General features: G+C 40.2%; 1 protein-coding gene across 2 annotated transcripts in view; it reads right to left on the bottom strand.

Moving 5' to 3' along the window:
• The window catches only part of LOC144678835 (glucocorticoid-induced transcript 1 protein-like), a 250,170-nt gene that overhangs the window by 18,657 nt on the left and 211,986 nt on the right, over window positions 1–19,527 (bottom strand). For both annotated transcript variants that reach the window (XM_078538793.1, XM_078538792.1), the window contains exon 7: window positions 1,369–1,489. In XM_078538793.1, the coding sequence (XP_078394919.1) occupies window positions 1,369–1,489 (121 nt within the window). The remainder of the gene's footprint in view (window positions 1–1,368; window positions 1,490–19,527) is intronic.

The raw sequence follows: 19,527 nt of genomic DNA, 5'->3' as shown, positions 1-19,527 counted from the left end.
GAAGCATTATGAACTGAGGAGGAGGATAGTGTAGAACTTAAAAAGTTGGTGGGATGGGCAGACAAGTGGCAGATGAAATTCAATACAGAGAAGCATGAAGTGATTCATTTTGGTAGGAACAACATAAAATAAAGATTACAATTCTAAAAAGGGTGCAGGAGCAGTGGGACCTGTATGTAGACGTGCATGAATAATTGAAGGTGGTGGCACAGCTTGAGAGAGCAGTTAATAAAGCATACAGCATCCTAGGCTTTATTAATAGGGGCACAGAGTATAAAAGCAAGGAAGTTATCTTACACTTGTACAGAACACTGGTTCAGCCTCAACTGGAGTACTGAGTCCAATTGTGGGTGCCACACTTCAGGAAAGATGTAAAAGCATTAGAGAGAGTGCAGGAAAGATTCACGAGAACGATCCTAGGGATGAGGAACTTCAGTTACACAGGTTGGAGAAATTGAGAGCAGATTTGATAGAGGTATTCAAAATCATGAGAGGTCTGGACAGATGGGGAAAAACTGTTCCCATTGGTGGAGGGGTCAAGAACAAGAGGGCACAGATTTAAGGTAATTGGCAAAAGAAGCAATGAGGACAAGAGAAAAAACTCTCTCATGCAGCAAGTGGTTGGAATCTGGAATGCACTGCTTGAAAGTGTGGGGAGGCAGATTCAATCAAGGCATTCAAGAGGAATGTTATCTGAAAAGGAACAATGTGCAGGGTTAAGGGGTGAAGGCGGGGGAATGGCACGAGGTAGATTGCTCCTATGGAGAGCTGGCACAGACATGACAGGCCAAATAGCCTCTTCCTATGCTGTAACAATTCTGTGATTCTATCATTGCTGCTCTTGATCTGATCCCTTAGAGATTCATATTCTGCAGTCCAAGCAGTTTGCTTTCAATTTAAGATGCACTTATAAGTTCTACCAAAGGTTTAATTGCAGAGTATATAATTGGGAATGGAGTTCCATTCCTTGGTGCAAAAGAATATTCTATATGTGCCAGTTGTGGTCCTCTAGGGTGTATGAAAGAGTAGCTACATATCAACATCTCACTGAAGTTAGCATCGTATTTACTGGTAAGAAACCATAAAAGAATCAGCAGACATTTATGCTTTTTCAGTTACCAAATATTCAAAAACCTACATGTATAATAAAGCATTTGAATTTGTATTTTGCTAACACCTATGTAAAAGTAGATTCCAAATGTGTAATTCTTTTTTCTTTCCCAGTTTATAAAAGGATGCTTTAGTGTTTTTGCAAAACTCAAAACATAATTTACTTATTGAATCCCAAATGGTGCAGCGTAGGTTAGATCATTTCCAAAAGTAATTAGTAATAAAAGGATTTGATAGACGAATGAAAGGAATACTTACGTAATTTCCTCAAAGACCTTCACTTTCTCACATCCCTCTGGAGGTTCTCGTTTGAACATGTAGCTGTTGTTTGGTTTGGGTGATGAAGCATACTTGGGGAGTGGTGAGTTGCTACCGCTGTCTGTAAATGCAAAGGAAGAGAGTACTGAAGATCAAATAGTAAAGAAACAAATTAGTCCAGATATGGGTAATCTAAAAATCAGGCATGCTTTGGGATTAAAGCCATGCTTTCGGTGAAAAGCAATAATACCCATTTGTTATAGTGCAAGATATCATCAGTTCCGAATAAGCTTAAGCTTTAAGATGGTATGAATGTAGCATAAAACTGTATACATTAAGCTATTCCAGATTCAAGAATTGCTCAGCAGTATACAGCGAACACTTCAAACAGGATGAATTACAGAAAGTTTTGAAAGTTCTTTATCAAAATAAAATGTAAATGCTAAAGTGTGTAAAGGTGAACAGCATGAACCTACATGAAAATGGTTTGTATTGAAATGTAAAAATCAAATCCAGTTGATACATAGGTACATGCGAAGAAACTCAAAATATACACCAAAGATCATTCATCCTGTCTGAGAAAGGATAACAGCTGACCACAACAGATAAAAAGTGTTTCTTTTAAATAGGAAAAGTGCTGAAATTTAGATAAAATTTTTTTTCAATGAGAACAGGATATTAACTGGTAATAAATGCCTGCCAATGCTTTTAATGAATATTAAACTCTCTAAAAACATTTACTTTGGATGTTCATAACAGAGTGATTATGTTTTTTATTTCACAAAAAACTAGACTTCAATTTGTTTTTACACTAAACATTCTGCTTCAATGTAGCTGTAGCATGTAGCTCAATGGGCTTTACAAAGCTTCTTTTAACAAGGTTCTTGGAGTTACTACACTGCAACGTTAACATCAGTGATACTGAAAATGACTGAGCAAAAAAACATGCACAATGGAGACAGCCAAAGTAGATGGAGCATTCAGCACACAAAGACTGGATCCACATTCTCTTCCTGATTGCAGTGGCCTTTTCTATCTTCACAGTAAAGATCCATCCCTGCTGAGCTCCCAGTTACAGGGTACTTTGTTACAAAAAGCACACAGCTTAATTACCACTTATTTCTCCGCATCATTACTAGACACTATCAACTTAACAATTCTTATCCTTATCCACTGCTATAAAAATTCTAAATTCAGGCAATGAATATGTACCTGAACTTGTTCATAAATGTGCAACTTGAACCCAGGCAAAGGGATTTACAACCCTCCCTTGTCCAGCTGTACAAAAATATTGCTTATTTCTTTAATATGCTCATTCATCAGTTCCTCCACAAGTATAGACCAATTGGGTCAAACAATCTGCTGCTATATTGTAATTTGTGTGACTCAATATATCCTCCCAATTTTGCTGATGTTTTTGGCCTTGACGTCACCTAAGTATTCATCCAGTGTAAACTCCAATCTCAAAGAACATTCGGAAGAAAACATTCTGGGATGAAAAGTGAACCTGTTCTTAACCACACTCTTTCTAATCACTACTCTATTTTTTTTACAACATTCTCCAAGTATAACTAAGTATGTTGTTACGTGTGATTGATTTCTGATAGACTATCACTCTGCCCCACTTACCTGTACAAATACAGTTTTATTAATAAATTATTTTGAATTCTGCACACAAGAGTTTCATCCAATACATAATTTTCAAATGAGGAAAATGAATACATACAAATATCAGGCACCACACATTGAAACGTCCTAAATGTGGTGACTTATAAAATCAGGCCAGTGCCAAATTAGAATTTTACTCCTGAGATTCAAAATGTCAACAATAACAACGTATATTTATATAGCTCCTTTAATGTAATGAAATGTCCGAAGGCACTTCACATGAATGTTGTGAAACAAAGTATGACACTGAGCCACATAAGGAGATAACAGGTCAGATGACAAAGTTTGATCAAAGAGGTAGGTTTTAAGGAATGTCAAAGGAGGAAAGCAAGGTAGAGAGGCAGGGTATTCCAGAACTTGGGACCAAGGCAACTGAAGATCTGGGCAATAATGGAGGAGCAATTGGGGATGCATAAGAAGCTAGAATTAGAGGAGCACAGGTATCTGAGGGCTGTGGGCTGGAGGAGATTACAGAAATAGCGAGAGGCGAGGCCATGGAGCAATTTGAAAACAAGGATGAGAATTTTAAAATCAAGATGTTGCTTGAGCAGGGGCCAATAATGGAGGTCAGTGAGGGGTTATAGGGGAACCGGTTTTGCTGCGAGTTAAGACGTGGACAGCAGAGTTTTAGATGAGAGGTTAGAATGTTGGGAGACCAGCCAGGAGTGTGTCAGAATAGTCGAGTCTTGAGGTAACGAAGGTATGAATGAAGCTACTCCATCAATGACCTTCCCTCCATCATAAGGTCAGAGGTGGGGATGCTCGGTGGTGATCACAGTGTTCAGTACATTCGCTACTCCCCAGATACTGAAGCAGACTGTGCCCATATGCAGCAAGGCCTGGACAACATTCAGGCTTAGATAAGTGGCAGGTAAAATTCAAGCCAGGCAATGGCTATCTTTAAGAAGAGAGAATCTGACCATCTGCCCTTGATATTCAATGGCATTACCATCGCTGAGCTCCCACAATCAACATCCTGGACATCATCACTGACCAGAAACTGAACTGGACCAGCCATATAAATATTGCAGCTACAAAAGCAGGTCAGAGACTGGAACTTGCCGCGCTCCTAGCCAAGCTGTTCCAGTACAGCTACAACACTGGCATCTACCCAGCTATGTGGAAAATTGCCCAGGGATGTCCTGTACACAAAAAGCAGGACAAATCCAACCTGGCCAATTACCTTCCTATCAGTCTACTCTCCATCATCAGTAAAGTAATAGAACGGGTCATCAACAGTGCTATCAAGCGGCACTTGCTCAGCAATAACCTGCTCACTGACACCCACTTTGGGTTCCGCCAGGGCCGCTCAGCTCCTGACCTCATTACAGCCTTGGTTCAAACATGGACAAAAGAGCTGAACTCCTGAGGTGAGGTGGGAGTGACTGCCCTTGACACCAAGGCAGCATTTGACCGAGTGTGGCATCAAGGAGCCCTAGAAAAACTGGAGTCAATGGGAATCGAGGGGAAAACTCTCCGCTAGTTGGAGTCATGCCTTGCACAAAGGAAGATGGTTGTGATTGTTGGAGGTCAGAATTCTCAGCTCCAGGACATCACTGAAGGAGTTCCTCAGGGTAGTGTCCTCGGCCCAACCATCTTCAGCTGGTTCATCAATGACCTTTCTTCCATCATAAGGTCAGAAGTGGGGATGTTCGCTGATGATTGCGCAATGTTCAGCACTATTGTAACTCCTCAGATACTGAAGCAGTCCATGTCCAAATGCAGCAAGACCTGGACAATATCCAGGCTTGGGCTGACAAGTGGCAAGTAACATTCGCACCACACAAGTGTCAGGCAATGACCATCTCCAACGAGAGAATCCAACCATCGCCCCTTGACATTCAATGGCATTGCCATCACTGAATCCCCCTATCAACACTATCAACATCCTGGGCGTTACCATTGACCAGAAACTGAACTGGACGAGCCATATAAATACTGTGGCTACAAGAGCAGGTCAGAGGCTAGGAATCCTGTGACGAATAACTCACCTCCTGACTCCTCAAAGCCTGTCCACCATTTACAAGGCACAAGTCAGGAGTGATTGAATACTCCCCACTTGCCTGAACGAGTGCAGCTCCCACAACACTTAAGAAGCTCGACACCATCCAGAACAAAGCAGCCGATTTGATTGGGTCCCCATTCACCATCTTAAACATTCACTGCCTCCACCACTAATGCACAGCGGCAGCTGTGTACCATTTACAAGATGCGCTGCAACAGCTCGCCAAGGCTTCTTCGATAAAGCATGCCAAACCCGCGATCTCCACCACCTAGAAGGATAAGGGCAGCAGGCACATGGGAACACCACCACCTGCAAGTTCCCCTCCAAGCCACACACCACCCTGACTTGGAGCTATCTTGCCTTTCCTTCTCTGTTATTGGGTCAAAATCCTTGAACTCCCTTACTAACAGGACTGTAGATGTACCTGGTCCAGATGGGCTGCAGCAGTTCAAGAAGGCAGCTCAACCCACCAGCTTCTCAAGGGCAATTAGGGATGAGCAACAAATGCTTGTCTTGCCAATGATGCTCACATCCCACAAGAGAATAAAAAATTAGCTTTTCAGCATCTTCTGAGCTGAGTCAGGGATAAAGTTGGGCAATGTTATATAGGTGAATATAGATGGTCAGTGTTGGCACAAATAGGAGGTTGGAAACTCATCTTGGGATCAAATATGACTCCAAGGTTGCAAATAGGCTGGCTTATTCTCAGACTGTTTCCAGAAAGGAACAGAGCAGGTAGCTAGGGAATGGAGGAACAAACAGTTCAGGGAAAAACAATGGCTTCAGTCTTCCCAATATTTCATTGGAGGAAATTTCTGCTCATCATGGATTTCAGTTAACCAGTCAGATAATTCAGCAACAGTGGAGGAGTCAAGAAAGGTGGTGGTGAGGTAGAGCTGGGCATCGTCAATGTTCATGTGAAAACTAACATTGTACCCTTGGATGATGTCGTTGAAGGACACCATGTAGATGAAAAATTGGAGGGGGCACCAAGGATAGATTCTTGTCCAGGTGACAAAGTAGACCAGCATTTTAAATAGATAATTTCTCATGCTCTAGGGTTCCATTTTAGTTACACTCAAAGCAAGGGGTTAAACAATCAGAGGTAATATTTTGTTCGGAAAAACAAAACTTCCTTCCACAGGCTGGAGTTAAAGGAGCACCTCTCATCCTGTAACATGTGATGTCTCTCACCTACATGTATAAAATACAGGGTTACTGAGCTGGCAGCAGACACTCCACGCAATGAAGTGCAAATTAGCACATGCTTTGGCTGCAAACCAGAGTGTAACATTATTACAGGAGACTGCCATAGCTATTGATGCCTTGTAGTAATGAGTTATAATTTTTGTGTGTTTGTTGACCCTCACTCTATTGGAACAGGACATTAAATAAGGCGCGACATCAAGAAGGATATGACCTGTATGGCATCAATGCTGCACTGATGTTTTTTTAAAGGCATTTAATACATTTAGCAAGTGCATCATAAACAAGGAACATACACAAGAAAATAAAGAGAACAACTTCCTTTCAGCATAACTTTCCACGAAAGAGCAGAGAAATTTAGACAGCATACCTCAGAACATTTTCCAACATTATTCCTGTTAACACATCAACAGTTTACAGGAAGAGAATAATGAAGATTTTCAAACAAAAGTTCATTGTTCCAAGCATGCCATTTAAAGCAGAATTCCCTCCTTAAAGATACCATGTAAGCCTGTGTATTTTTTTAAGCAGAAAAAAAAATCACAAGCTCAGCGATGTTATAACTATTCTAGAACAACACATATATTTCATGATAAGTTTATATTATTGTTGCTGGATTTGAAGGAGGAAACCAGATTCTTTCCTTTTTCCCATTTTTTCAGTTAAAAACTGCTTTTTCTCAGGGAAAAATGGCAAGCAAGATTAAAGAAGCAGTTTGTGCCAGCTATTGACAGCTATTGACTGGCACAAAAAAATACTTCTCTTAAAAGATGTTATTCCCAATTTAAACTTATGGGAAACTAAACTTGATTCTTTTGGTGGAGGAACAGGGGGGAATGAAGGGCTTAGCAAACTTTTTGTTGCCTGGTACACAAGTGAATAATGTTGCATGATAATCATCACTTCTTGTATTTGCAACTGAAATATCGCTGACACTCACCGTCCAGACTCTAATCAGGAATGCACTGCCTGAAAATGTGGTGAAAATAAATTCAATAGTAACTTGTAAAATAGAATTGTATATATACTGAAAAGGAAACATTTTCAGGGCTAATAGGGACAGAATAGGGGAGCAGAACTAAGTAGAAAACTCTTTCAAAGAGCTGGCACGGGCATGAAAGGTCAAGTGGTTTCCTTCTGTGCTGTATACTTCCATGGCATAAAGAGGAAGAACCATATCCCGGCATGCGTTAGCACTTTTGAGAAAGAAGTAGCTGACTCAATCTGGGATGGATGCAACACATCTTTATAAATGGCAATCTTGCATCTTCCTGAATACACGTGTCCTGACGTTCACATTACCTTGCAGTCAAAACATTGATTTTATGGAATTAAATGGTTTACCGTTAGAAATATCAACACATTACAAAAACAGGCTTCTAGTTTGGACCCATACAACATCAGGGCTGACATCATCATTTGACACAATTACTGACAATGCAACATTGCTAGATCCTTGATGTACAAGTATACATGCAAGAATCGCATTACTACATTTCCCTAAATGGGGAAAGATGGTTTAAATGAAAACAAATAGTTCTCAAATGGACATATATTGACAGAGTGATCAAACTACTTCTACAACAGGGAAGAGGGAAATGAGAAGGTGATGTTGAATATTTCCAAAATACAGATAGTTTGATCAAAACAAAAATCACAGGATTCAAATACAATTTTAAGAACATAAGAATATTATGTCCATTATATGGTGTCTAACCCTTGACATATTAAATGGTTGACTGAATAAAGGGAGGATATCTGGCCCAGCTATAGTTTCAATCTACATATGGGCCTTTTCCTCTTTAAGTCTAAGCTCCATTTAATCTAATTATGGCCAAGTAACACCTTTTTTTTGTTTTTGATTGAACATTTAACATTCACTTGCAATCATGCACGGTAATGTTACGATAATCTAATAGAGTTGGAAATTGCTGTTGACTACACAGTTCTAGCTAAGCAAACAATAGCAAGGGCATCTGAAAAGCATCTTTACCTGCCTTGGTGGCACGTAGAAATAAATATTTCACTGCAGTGCCTCATTCGTGAGTCTTTGCCTCCTGATTTCGACTGCTAATGCTGCCCTTGGCAGGGAAAGCTGAACTTCCTGAACGTCCACCTGGATATCTGGGTTTCGGAGTCACAAAGGATGGTGGGGCAGAATGCGGGTAAACACACAGCAGCCACCAACACAGTGCTTTTTTTTTACTTGCACCAGCGAAATTTTGAATAAATTTTAATATAAAACCATCAACTAATTTTCAGTTTTCAACAATCACTAAAGATCGAGTACTACACCACCCATTTCTGGGAAAGATTTATGAGAAGATATTTTACGATAAGAAGCGTACAGGTATAATGCAAAACTGGGAAATACTGAAAGCACCATCTGTAAAATATTGTTTAGTCATATAAATATTGCCAGGTCACTCAATTTTGAACCACTTCTGTATCTGTCATACGGACAGGTAAAAGGAAAAGGTGCACTCATATTCCATTTAAAATCACTAGTGTTTCTCCCCTTTTATAATTTTCTATGAAATCATTTCTTTTCTGTAAAATGGCATGTATGGAAAGTGATTAATGTGGAAGGTTTCAGAACTGCATTGCTCTCTCCCCATGCTTCTATAGTTTTTCCAGCTTAAAAAGTAATCTATGGGGATGGGGTGAGTAATGTCATTAAAACAGATGGGTGCACAGTTTTGTATTTTACATATACATAGCCTTCCTACTATTGCCTGAGACATAAACTACTGAAACAATTGGTTTACATGCAAATTTAAAATTATTCCATAAACTATACTACTACTTGGAAATCCCATTTCAGTTGGAAAGTTTCTCGAATGCTACGCATGCACAAAACTTATTTAATACTGAGAGTAAGCACTTCAAGCACTGCTTCAGTTTGTGTTTGCTTCTTAGAGATCCATCTATTCCAATGCAGAACTAACTGAAGCACTTTCGGCAGCTAGTCTGTACCCTGCAATGAAATTATATTTGTGTTTCTCTTCACATTTGGAAGGGGACTTTCATAGATTTAAAGCAGAAATTTTCACAACATCAATATTCCTAGAAGAGGAATATTCTATATAAAGGTTTCATGTTGGTGTACAACAGAGAAACATGATTAGCCTCGAGGGAGAATCATTTAGAAGCTGCATTAATTCTGTCACTTTGGAATCAGTGCAAGGTGGTTTGAGGTGCTCGACATGAAAGCGGTAGTTTATCTTGAGACCATTTCATGCTAGTGTGACTTCCCAGAGTATATTATCGATTCAGCCTAAAATAGGTTGTAAGAAAGCAAAACAAAAAAGTCCAAAATGAATGAAAATCAAGCCATAAAAATACAGAACAGAGAAGGTAAAATTTTGATTGTTAAAGATGGTAAAGAATATATTAGAAACAGAAGGGTAATATTGTGAATGGCTTTCACACTGCAGCAGTCACTTTCTTCAATCTCTGTTGGCAGAATTCCAGAGAGTAGATATCAAGATGTAGCTTGACTATGTGGGTATGGTCATTTCTTGCACAACACATATTAAACTTGACTGTAAGTACATGCATGGAGCAGAGCTTTGGGGATGTTTAATCAGGGGTTCCTACCCTTGGTGGTAATAAAGCAAAAAAGGGGAGAGAAGAAATAAGGTGACAAAGGTCAAACGTGAATATTTGGCACTCTTCTTTGACTACCACCAGATAGAAAATAGCTTGCCTACCCCAGAACGTACACCACACTACTGCTACAGGCAAGCAGAGAAATAATGGCCTTGTTTGTTTACTAGTTAGGTATTCACTTCTTGTTACTGTGGTGCACTCACACTTGTAAATTATGTTTTTCCAATTTATAAGAGTCTGTCCCAAGAGGAGAAGGTATTACTTTATATTTTGCTCAATTTTCTAGCAATTCTACTTCTTAACTTACACGTAGAGCTAAGTGATTACTGTCACAACAATATGATAGAATCTACTTATTGTATCAAGCCTCTTAATTTCTTTCAGGATTCCATGAACATATCTTGGTGACTCCAAGAGCTTACAGCATTGTAAAAGAAAACAGATCTCATTTGACTGCAACAAACCTTCTATATTTTACTTTTGCTGAATAATGATATAGTCTTGTATCAAAGCATCATACAAAGTAGTGATCTCTTAAACATTGGGTAAAGTCTTTAGGACAACTTTTTTTTAATTAACAAAAGTAGCACAGGTGTGTTTCATGCTGTGAAACAAACCAGTTTATTAACTAACATAAACAACACAATGTTAATTCACAACAATATTTCAAGCTTAAATTAAAAATCAGCATGTTATATACTGTTTTTCATGAAATGCTCTCCAATATATTAGGTACACGACAGGATTGTGCCATATTGAACAAGTTTTACATTTTGTGTTGTAATTTCTTTCAGCAGTAAACCTCCCATAATAAATATACATTTATACCTGACAAATTCTAGTATTCCTCATGAATTCACTGCCACTAGTTCAATCTAAGACACTTTGAAACATAAGAATCAAACAGTAAATTGTATTTGGAAGTTAATGCTGGTGCTTTTACTAGCTTATGTCTTGGATAGTGGATCAAACTATAAAGCAACTCAATTAATATATGTATTTACACATATACACATACTTATTTATGACAATTCGCATTAAAATAATTTAGATACAATAAGGTAATCCAGAACATCCATAAACGTAAATTGGATTTTGTGATATGAAGTGGTGCAGGGGGTAATGTCCCGTCAACCAACCTCTATAACCAGTACACAAACCCAACATGCACACCATCTTGTGTATAAAGGTTAAAAATACTATCAAGACTAAAACCTTAATGCATGCACAACTGAGGAAGGGAACCTGGTCTGGAGTTCCATTATTTCTGCATCCAACCCAGTCGGCAAGCACACCATCTACCAACATTACAAATGTATATTTGACACAGTCCCCTATGCAGGTGTTGGTTGCCTCCACTACTTACACTGATTCTCAGAATACACGATTCACATTCTACTGCTTTCCCTTCCATTTTAGAGCCATTTCTCATTCATCCCTTTGTCTTTCAAGAATATGCAGATTTAAACAGTCCAATTTGACTGTTGTATAGGGTCAAACATCTTTAAATTTACTCAGTATTTCAGTAATTAGCTACATTACTAAAATCTAATGATTTTGTGCGCAAATAATAGTATTTGTCTCCCATGTAATTCTCTATCCATGGAGCTGGATAGTTTTAAAGATTTTAAAAGTTTTGCTTCTCTAACAGCCAAGCAAAAACACGTGTGCTCCACACCAACAGCTGCCAAAGTATTTTATCTAATGAAAGTCACTATTTATTTAATTATAGCTATAGTCTTTTCATTTTTAAAAACTCTTGCAGATATTATAAGCCAAGGACTAAGCAGAATATATCCTGTGTCTGCCTCAAAGCAGAGGACAACTTTTGTTTGAAATTATCAGTAACGAGAGAGAGAAATGCCACCTTGAGGATTTGTTAGAATTCATGCAGAAGCTGCAATTCTACCATCATATTACTAACTGACAATACCCAAAAGCCATTCACTACAACAATAAAATCCATGAAGAATGGCAATGGTACTCATCCAGTGGTAGTCATAATACTCCTATGGGCCATTTGTGGTACTGCCTCTATGCTAGCCGCCTTCAGCAATTTGCTGCTTCACTGAATGGGGGTGGGGGAGCAGGCCATCCGATCATGTCTGAAAATCAGGCAACTGGTAAAGGATAATCTGTTGGGGGCTCGTTTGCTTGCCTGCTTCAATTTTCAGGCAGGTCTTTAAATGGACAGCTGGCACTTATGCCCAAAACAGACTGGGGCGAGGGGGCTGCTTATGTGTGCAAATCTGGGTCGTAATCCAGTTGTGGGTCCCAAATGCCATTTTTTTTCGAGGTGTTGAGTAGCCTAATTGGAAGCCACTCTGAAAAGATCATACATGCTCTTCCTGCCCCACAAAAACCTTTAATCCACTGCAGCCTGTTCTCACTCCCTCTGAATTTACTCCCAAAAAGTTCTACCTGCTCGCTGGGTTGTGCAGAAGCTGGCCAATTTTCTGTTGCACCAAAATGGTCAGGTTAGCAGAGCACCTTCTTAGGGCACAAAGCACAAAGATCAGATATAAATGTGGCTTGAACTTGAAAATGGTTCCAGCCTCCTGATTGTGGCCTTGGGCTGCTGTCAGGGTCACACAAATAGATGCCTACTTTGGGCCAAACTTAAAAATCTCTAGGAATTTACTCATATTCTATCCAGTCAATTGTAGGATGCTGCTTAGCCAGAATTCAATCTTGTACCCTCACTCTTTCTCTAGACCTCCAGTAAAGGGTACAGGCATGTCATTAGGAGTTAACATTAACCTAACTTCCACAAGTAGTATTTTAAAAAAACTACTTGCTAAGTTATTTTTACTTCCCTATTGTAGACGTGCTGTCCTGCACTTGCCACCACTGAACAACAGGAATCAGGAGCTCACCATGACAGGAAATACAACCCCAGACCTGCCCGCCATCTCTACATGAAGCATATGTTGTTGCATTCCAAAAACTGGCTCCTAAGCAATACATTAGTCAGAATGGTGATTCAACTTTATTAGTGAGAAATATTGCATTGGTGTATACTAGCTTCTCAAGAAAACTCTTCAACCAGCATTGTGCTGTAGCCATTGAGTGAGTTAATATGCAAACACATTTGTATAGATAAGTGGATTTCAAAAATCATTAAAAAAAACTAAGATCCATTGAACTGGTATGTTCAAAAGCTGGGATGGGAACATGAATCATTGTAGTGATCATGTGCTAATGCCATGAAACAACTGCAATTCAATAAATAATTCAATCAACATACAGCATTACGGGGAGGGGGAGACGGGGAGGGTGGGAGGAAGGGAGGTGGGAAGGAAGGAGGGGACACGGGGAGGGGGTTCAGGGCTGGTGGAGAGGGGGAAGGGAAGGGAAGAAAGGAGGAAAGGAAAGGAAGGAAAGGAAAGCAAGGAAAGAAAGGAAGGAGGAAAGGGATGAGGGAGGTAAGGAAGGAGGGAGGGGAAGAGACAGGGAGGGAAAGGAGGGGGGTGGAGTGAAAGAGGGAGGGAACAAAAGCTTTAATACTACATATGTTGAATAGTCTAACTTGTTACATTCTGCGTCTTATATTTTTGTCAATGATTTTAATGCGTAATTATCTCAGTCATGTCAAGTTATTATGAACTTCAATAGCATCAGAGGTTGCAGGAAAGTTAGAGTCAAACAGAATCATCCCATGAAATGCACTGATTAGTGTATTATCTGTAACCCCATCTCCTCAGAGTATTGTCTTGCCACTGTTCCTAGATTATTCTTTGTGAATTGTCTAGCATACATCAGCGAATGTTAGATGTTAATTGGTATTTGTTGGGGAGTGAAGTTACCATCCAGGGAAAACACAAAGAAAAACAGGTTCATTAACTTTCTTCTTTATCAGTCTAGTTATGATGGACCATAGTATACATGATTATTCCATAGAACACATTTGTTCTTCCGAATCTGCATGAGGATTTTTTTAACGTAAAGGGCACTAAATTCACAACCAGAGGCCTAGTGATATTTCATTGGAGTACACTGCACCTCAGCCGATTCCAGCGGGGCCTGCTCAACACCTTCTTGAGATGAGGTCCCTGGCTAGTTTCCCCAGAACATGTTGGAAGGCTGCGAAAGTGTTATCCTGTTGTCAGACAGCTCAGCCAGCTGATGTCAGGATATCTAATTAGGACCACACAGGTCCAGGCAATGGTTTTGCGTGTCATTCTGAAAACATCAATCTAAACTGCAAGATAGATCCTGTGCTACTGTTGCCTAAAGGGTCAGGCAACCAAATTGAAGGTAAGGTAATTTTTAGGAACTTCTGCTATTGCAAAATTACAAACAGATTAAATGTTACGGGATTGGTTCTGGTGTGTTATTGGAGGTACTGTGAATTCCTGGATTTACCAGAGTGTATTGCTTCATCCTCAGCAATGGCAGAATAGTAGGTGACCCACCCACACAAGCTCTGTGTGATGCCCTCTACCAACTTGGAGCCAGACTCCTTCATGCTCCTTGAAAGTCACAGGAGGCTGTCTGACAGGCCAGCCAATGAACCCAGCATTTCTCCACAGGAATCAGCGCTCTCCTGCATGCAGTTCATCGCGGTCCTAATTGAGTCTTCTGCAGCTGAACTCATCTGCGACCTCCCCTCCTGTGAACTGGCAAACAAGCTATCCTTTCACCCTGGTGTGGCTGCAGGCTACTTGTGCCATCGGTTGATCTCAATTCAATACATGTCCCCAAGGTATGTGCATTGCCAGTATCTGAGCTGGTGACTGAGAGTGTCAGATCAAGATCATTCATGCTGCGCTGTTGCTCTCTCTCTCCCTACTGGGGGCTGCTGTGGCTGGGCAGGAGGCAGTTCTTGGGTGTCTGAAAACAGGAAATCGGCAAGTTGGTGAGGGAAGGGGTGGGGGGCAGGAAGCAAGAGGTCCATGGTGGCATCATCAGCAGCGTGTTCACCATGCCAGATAGCAGGATGAGGGCGAGCTGGGAGTTGAGAAGGGGCTTTGGCAGGAAAATGTCATCATCGTCAATGTTCTCAGTGATACCGAATACCACAGGCTCTCTCGCAGCTGATTCCATGATGCTGAGAGCCATCTCCTTTATCGGGCTCAGGAGAAGCAGGGATCCTTTTACCCTGCTGGTTCTGCTCTTCTCCCTTCTGTTGTGTTCCAACTTGTACTGCAAGAGAGAAGACAGAATGTCAGTGATTATGTAGTGCTGTGTTTGGTTGATGTTTCTGCTATAGATGAATAGCTGGTTATATGTGATGGCAGTGAAAGGTGTCTTTGAGGGTGGCAACATTGGTAGGCTTGTGAGGGTGAGGTGGAGTGTATGACTGTTAGGAGTGAGTCCTCAGTGCCAGGGAATGGTACTGGGGGTATGGGTGCATTGAACAGCCTGAGAGGTTGGTGCTGTGGTGGGCAGTATCATGTTAGGATGCATTCACTGACCTTGACCACCCACGATGTTACCTGACCTCTTTTGGCACTGCAACGAGGTGCTCAGGTCCAAATGCAAGGAATTGACCTCCCTGGCTATCTGTTTCCACTCCCTTTTGAGGATGGTCCTCGAGAACCTCCTGAACCCCATGAAATCATGGCAGCTCCTCCTGCCCAACTCCATCACTAATGCCTCCAGTGCTGAATCCGTCATTCTGGAACCCTTCATCTGGCCTGTTGTAAATGTTGTAAATTCAAGCAATATTATTCAGCACATCATTTCCTTTAACAGGGAACAGACTGCTTTTAAGAAAGGCAGGCTGGCTGCATCATCTACTTTCACAATGTTGTTTGGCCCCTTGCTGAACGCAGAGGCAGACAGCAGTGCTAAGAGGGCACCAGCAGCCAGAAACCCACACAGCCTGACACTAAAATCAAGGTAGCCAGGTGGGAGCACCAAGTGTTTGAGTTGTGTCCTTTGATGGAACTGGTGTGAGCAGGTTGCAAATCATGACCTCCATGCCCCAAAAAAACAAGGCAGTCAAATTTTTAGCCCAACCATTTCCAAGACTGGACCTTCCAAGAAAATTAAGTTGTAACTAAAGCTTACCAGTTGGCAATCCTAAGGAAATGCATTTAGAGTTCAGCGCTTCTAAAAAAAAAATTAGTTCATTATGGGCAGGTTGACTGCTGATGGCATTACCAAATTGAACATTTCATTGCTTATGATCTGGGAACAGTCATACAAAAAACAACTTGTACTTATACAGCATCTTATTGGTAGTGTGAAGGAACGAGCAATGGACAAGAGAGCAGCATTGGGAGAACAGGGTTCTTGCAGGGTTGGAGGAGGTTATAAAGATAGGGAGAGTCGAGGCTATGGAAAGGTTTGAACACGGGGACGAGTATTATAAAATGAAGGCATTCAGATACCAGGAACCACTGCAGGTCAGCGAGCACAGAGGTGATGGATGTTGTGAAGTAGGATACGGGCAGCAAAGTTGAACAAACTCAAATTTATGGAGGAAAGAAGATGAGGGGTAGATTAGGAGAGCATTGGAATAGTCAAGTCTAGAGGGAAACTCATCTATGCTCATGTTTATTGAGATTATTGGCATTATATTGACACTGACTAAACTATATCAAATTAATTCATATGACACTGTCACATACAACATTTCCTTCCTATTGTTACAATCCTTAGTTCATAGCAGTTATATGAGCAGTGTGGTGGCACAGCATTAGAAACTGTCAACACACTAAACTACAAAGTGCTTAGATATGGGTTGATAACCAACATTTTCCAATGGGCAATTTTTTAATCTTGGTTATAGCATTGTAGGAAAGTCACAGAGAATCACACTGAGGAGCTTTGATGCACTTGCTGGTAGTCCAATATAGAGAGAGCTTAAGAAAACACGACAGAATGCTTTATTGTAAAGTCAGGGCAGGGGGCGGGAGATGAAAGGGAGAAGAATGGGAACAAATGAAAAGGCCGAGTGAGTCAGCCAGGACTGATCTCTTGCACTTTCTAGTAGTCAACTCAAGAGTTGGCAGATGCCTGGGAGAGAGAAAGAAAAGAGACATTTCATAGACTTAATCGAGATTGCAACAACTCATTACTAAAGAAAAGGAGTGACAAACATTTTTTTAAGCTAGTTTTTCAGAAACAGATACTCTGAATTTACAAACATAAGTCGACATTTCTTCAACCATTTCTTAAATTTAAATTACACTCATAACACAGCTCAAGATATTACAGCCCTGCTTTGTCTGTTTAATCATCTGAATCTGTCCAAAATGGCCTTGCCTCATAAATTTCCTAATTTGCTTTATGAAGAAACAAAATTAGGCTGGCTGATTTTATGCTGCATTCAACATAATTTCTTGGCACTAACCATGTATCATGAAAAGTGACAGAGGATCATATAAAACATCTTTTATATACAGTAGCCAATTTTCATTACAAAGTAGCAGCCTAGTTGAAAAAGTACCGCTATCTTGTTATTTTCTTTCTTTACAGTCCTGTAACGTTTAATCTGTTTGTAAATTGAGTCAGTCGAGACTGATAAATGTTCAGGCTTGCCTTCTCCTAAAAGTCACCATTACCCACTGTAGTTCGTGTAAATAGGCTTATTTTGATCATGTTCATGAATATTTGTTTGATTGATTACATTTGTCAAAATGCTGGGTAACTATGGCTGATCTGCATCGCATCAGTCAGGAAATCATTTTGTTGTAGAAAACAGAATTTTCCCATTCTATCAATCCACCTTAGGAAACTGATTTAATGGAAAGTACACTGGCGTGTAATGAAAACCTGCAGTTCGCAATTTGATGTAAAAATTATCAAATGACTAAGGAAAAATTACTTACCTAACCGTTAGCTGTGAGCTAATATTGCATCCAGGGGTAGAAACGGAAATTGGTACTAAAGGAAAGATTTTTTTTTGAATTAAAAGGCACCCTAGACACTTCACTGGATGAGATTGTACCTCAGTGTCAGAAGGCAAATTTTGCTGCAAAGAGGCACATTAGATAAGGCATTTTTGATGTTAAGACCTGGATATATTGTTCATGTGACTTGTGCGTTTCTCTTTACATGTGAAATGTGCACTACAATACCATAGTTTGTTTTTACTCCAATGTCAGGAAAAAAGAGTATGCTGCCTTGACTTACTCCATGTGATTGACTCTTGGACATATCATATGTTGACATTTAGCATATGAAAAACCAGACCAATAGACTTATCAAGCTTGCTCCAGCAAAGAAATTCATAAAAATTATGGGAAATGATTCTCCGATGGCTTAATTAAACTCCAGGTGGCTGATGTCCATTAAATGTCAAAATGTAAACTAATTAACTAATCCCTATAGCTTGCAACATTCTCCTACATCATCAGCAACTGCCAAGATGAATGATGCTTTTGAATCAAAGAATAAAGAATTCCATCCTATATACAGTTCTCAAGACTTAGAAAAAGGAAGATGAATAGCTTCCTGGTTAGGAGAGACTCAGGCTGCCAGGGCTGAGCCAGCAAAAAGGCTGCCAGAAGCTGATATTCCAACAAGCAGATCTCTCAAAGGAGAAAGTGCACAAGAAAGGCAGGTGAGAGAAGAGGCCGTTTGGTCCATTAAGCTGCTCCTATCCAACTTCATGCATCAGTAATTACTCCCCTTGCTTTGTTTAACAGAGCAGTCAAGTATTGCCCCACCAGCCCTAAAAAAAAATTCCAGCAGCATTTTTCACACTTCATTAATCCTCAAAATTAAACATATATCATTCCAGCAGCAAAATACTCTAGATACTGGATATCTGAAACAAAAACAGAAAATGCTGGAAATACTCAGCAGGTCAGGCAGCATGTGTGGAGAGAGAAACAGAGTTAACATTTCAGGTCGATGCCCTTCATCAGATTCTGACCTGCTGTGTATTTCTAGAATTTTCTGTTTTTTATTTCTGTTTACACATTAACCCAGCACCCTTTTAGATAGGTATTGATTGACCGTGGTTCAAAGATGTTCTCACAGTTTGTTCTGGTAGGAATAAAAACCATTCTCTAATTTCTACCTTTACTCAAACTTGTGACATTTGTACTTGCATTCTTCAATTGTACATTTTTGGTCAAGTTATCGCTACTTTTCATTACTGTTATAAAGGCAGAAAAATAGAATGAAGTTTCCATAATCTTCAAGAGTGCTAGCAAAGATGGTGCAATTGCAGGAACCTCATGAATAGTCTTACACTGAGGATTACAAAGGCAGTTGCTGGCATTAGACCAGAAAAACAGACTGCGTTCAACTGTGATCAATCCTGTTCTTTGGGACAGGTGATTGTTTTTTTGAAGACTGGGAACTAATCTACACGAAGAAGGGTTTGAACCAGGGTTCTGCGATAGATGACATGTCCTGCTTTTGCTTGAGATGGGGCTTTCATAGTTAGAGGGAAGATACTTCCACAACTCATTCATGTAAATATGAACAGGTGCAGTTTAGTTGCATGAGCAACCATTTTAGGAAAACCCTGGAAACTCAAATAGCAGAGGGAATACTGTTCTGCTTTATTCTGCAACGAGGCCAAATTACAATATTAAAGTTGCCCTATAGGCCCCATGACTGAGATTTACCTACCTAAACTGCCTAAAGTTTCCAGAAGCAGAAACTCGTCAGAGGTCCTGCTTCACTGTAAATGAACATTCGCAGACAGAATTGAAAACACCCCACTTTGAGAGGCCAGTGGTGTGGCTGAACACTTCTCTATT

Source organism: Cetorhinus maximus, chromosome 3 (assembly GCF_964194155.1).
Source record: "Cetorhinus maximus chromosome 3, sCetMax3.hap1.1, whole genome shotgun sequence".
Classification (NCBI taxonomy): domain Eukaryota; kingdom Metazoa; phylum Chordata; class Chondrichthyes; order Lamniformes; family Cetorhinidae; genus Cetorhinus; species Cetorhinus maximus.
The sequence above is the reverse complement of the archived record's forward strand: the minus strand, read 5'-3'. Positions and strand labels throughout refer to the sequence as shown.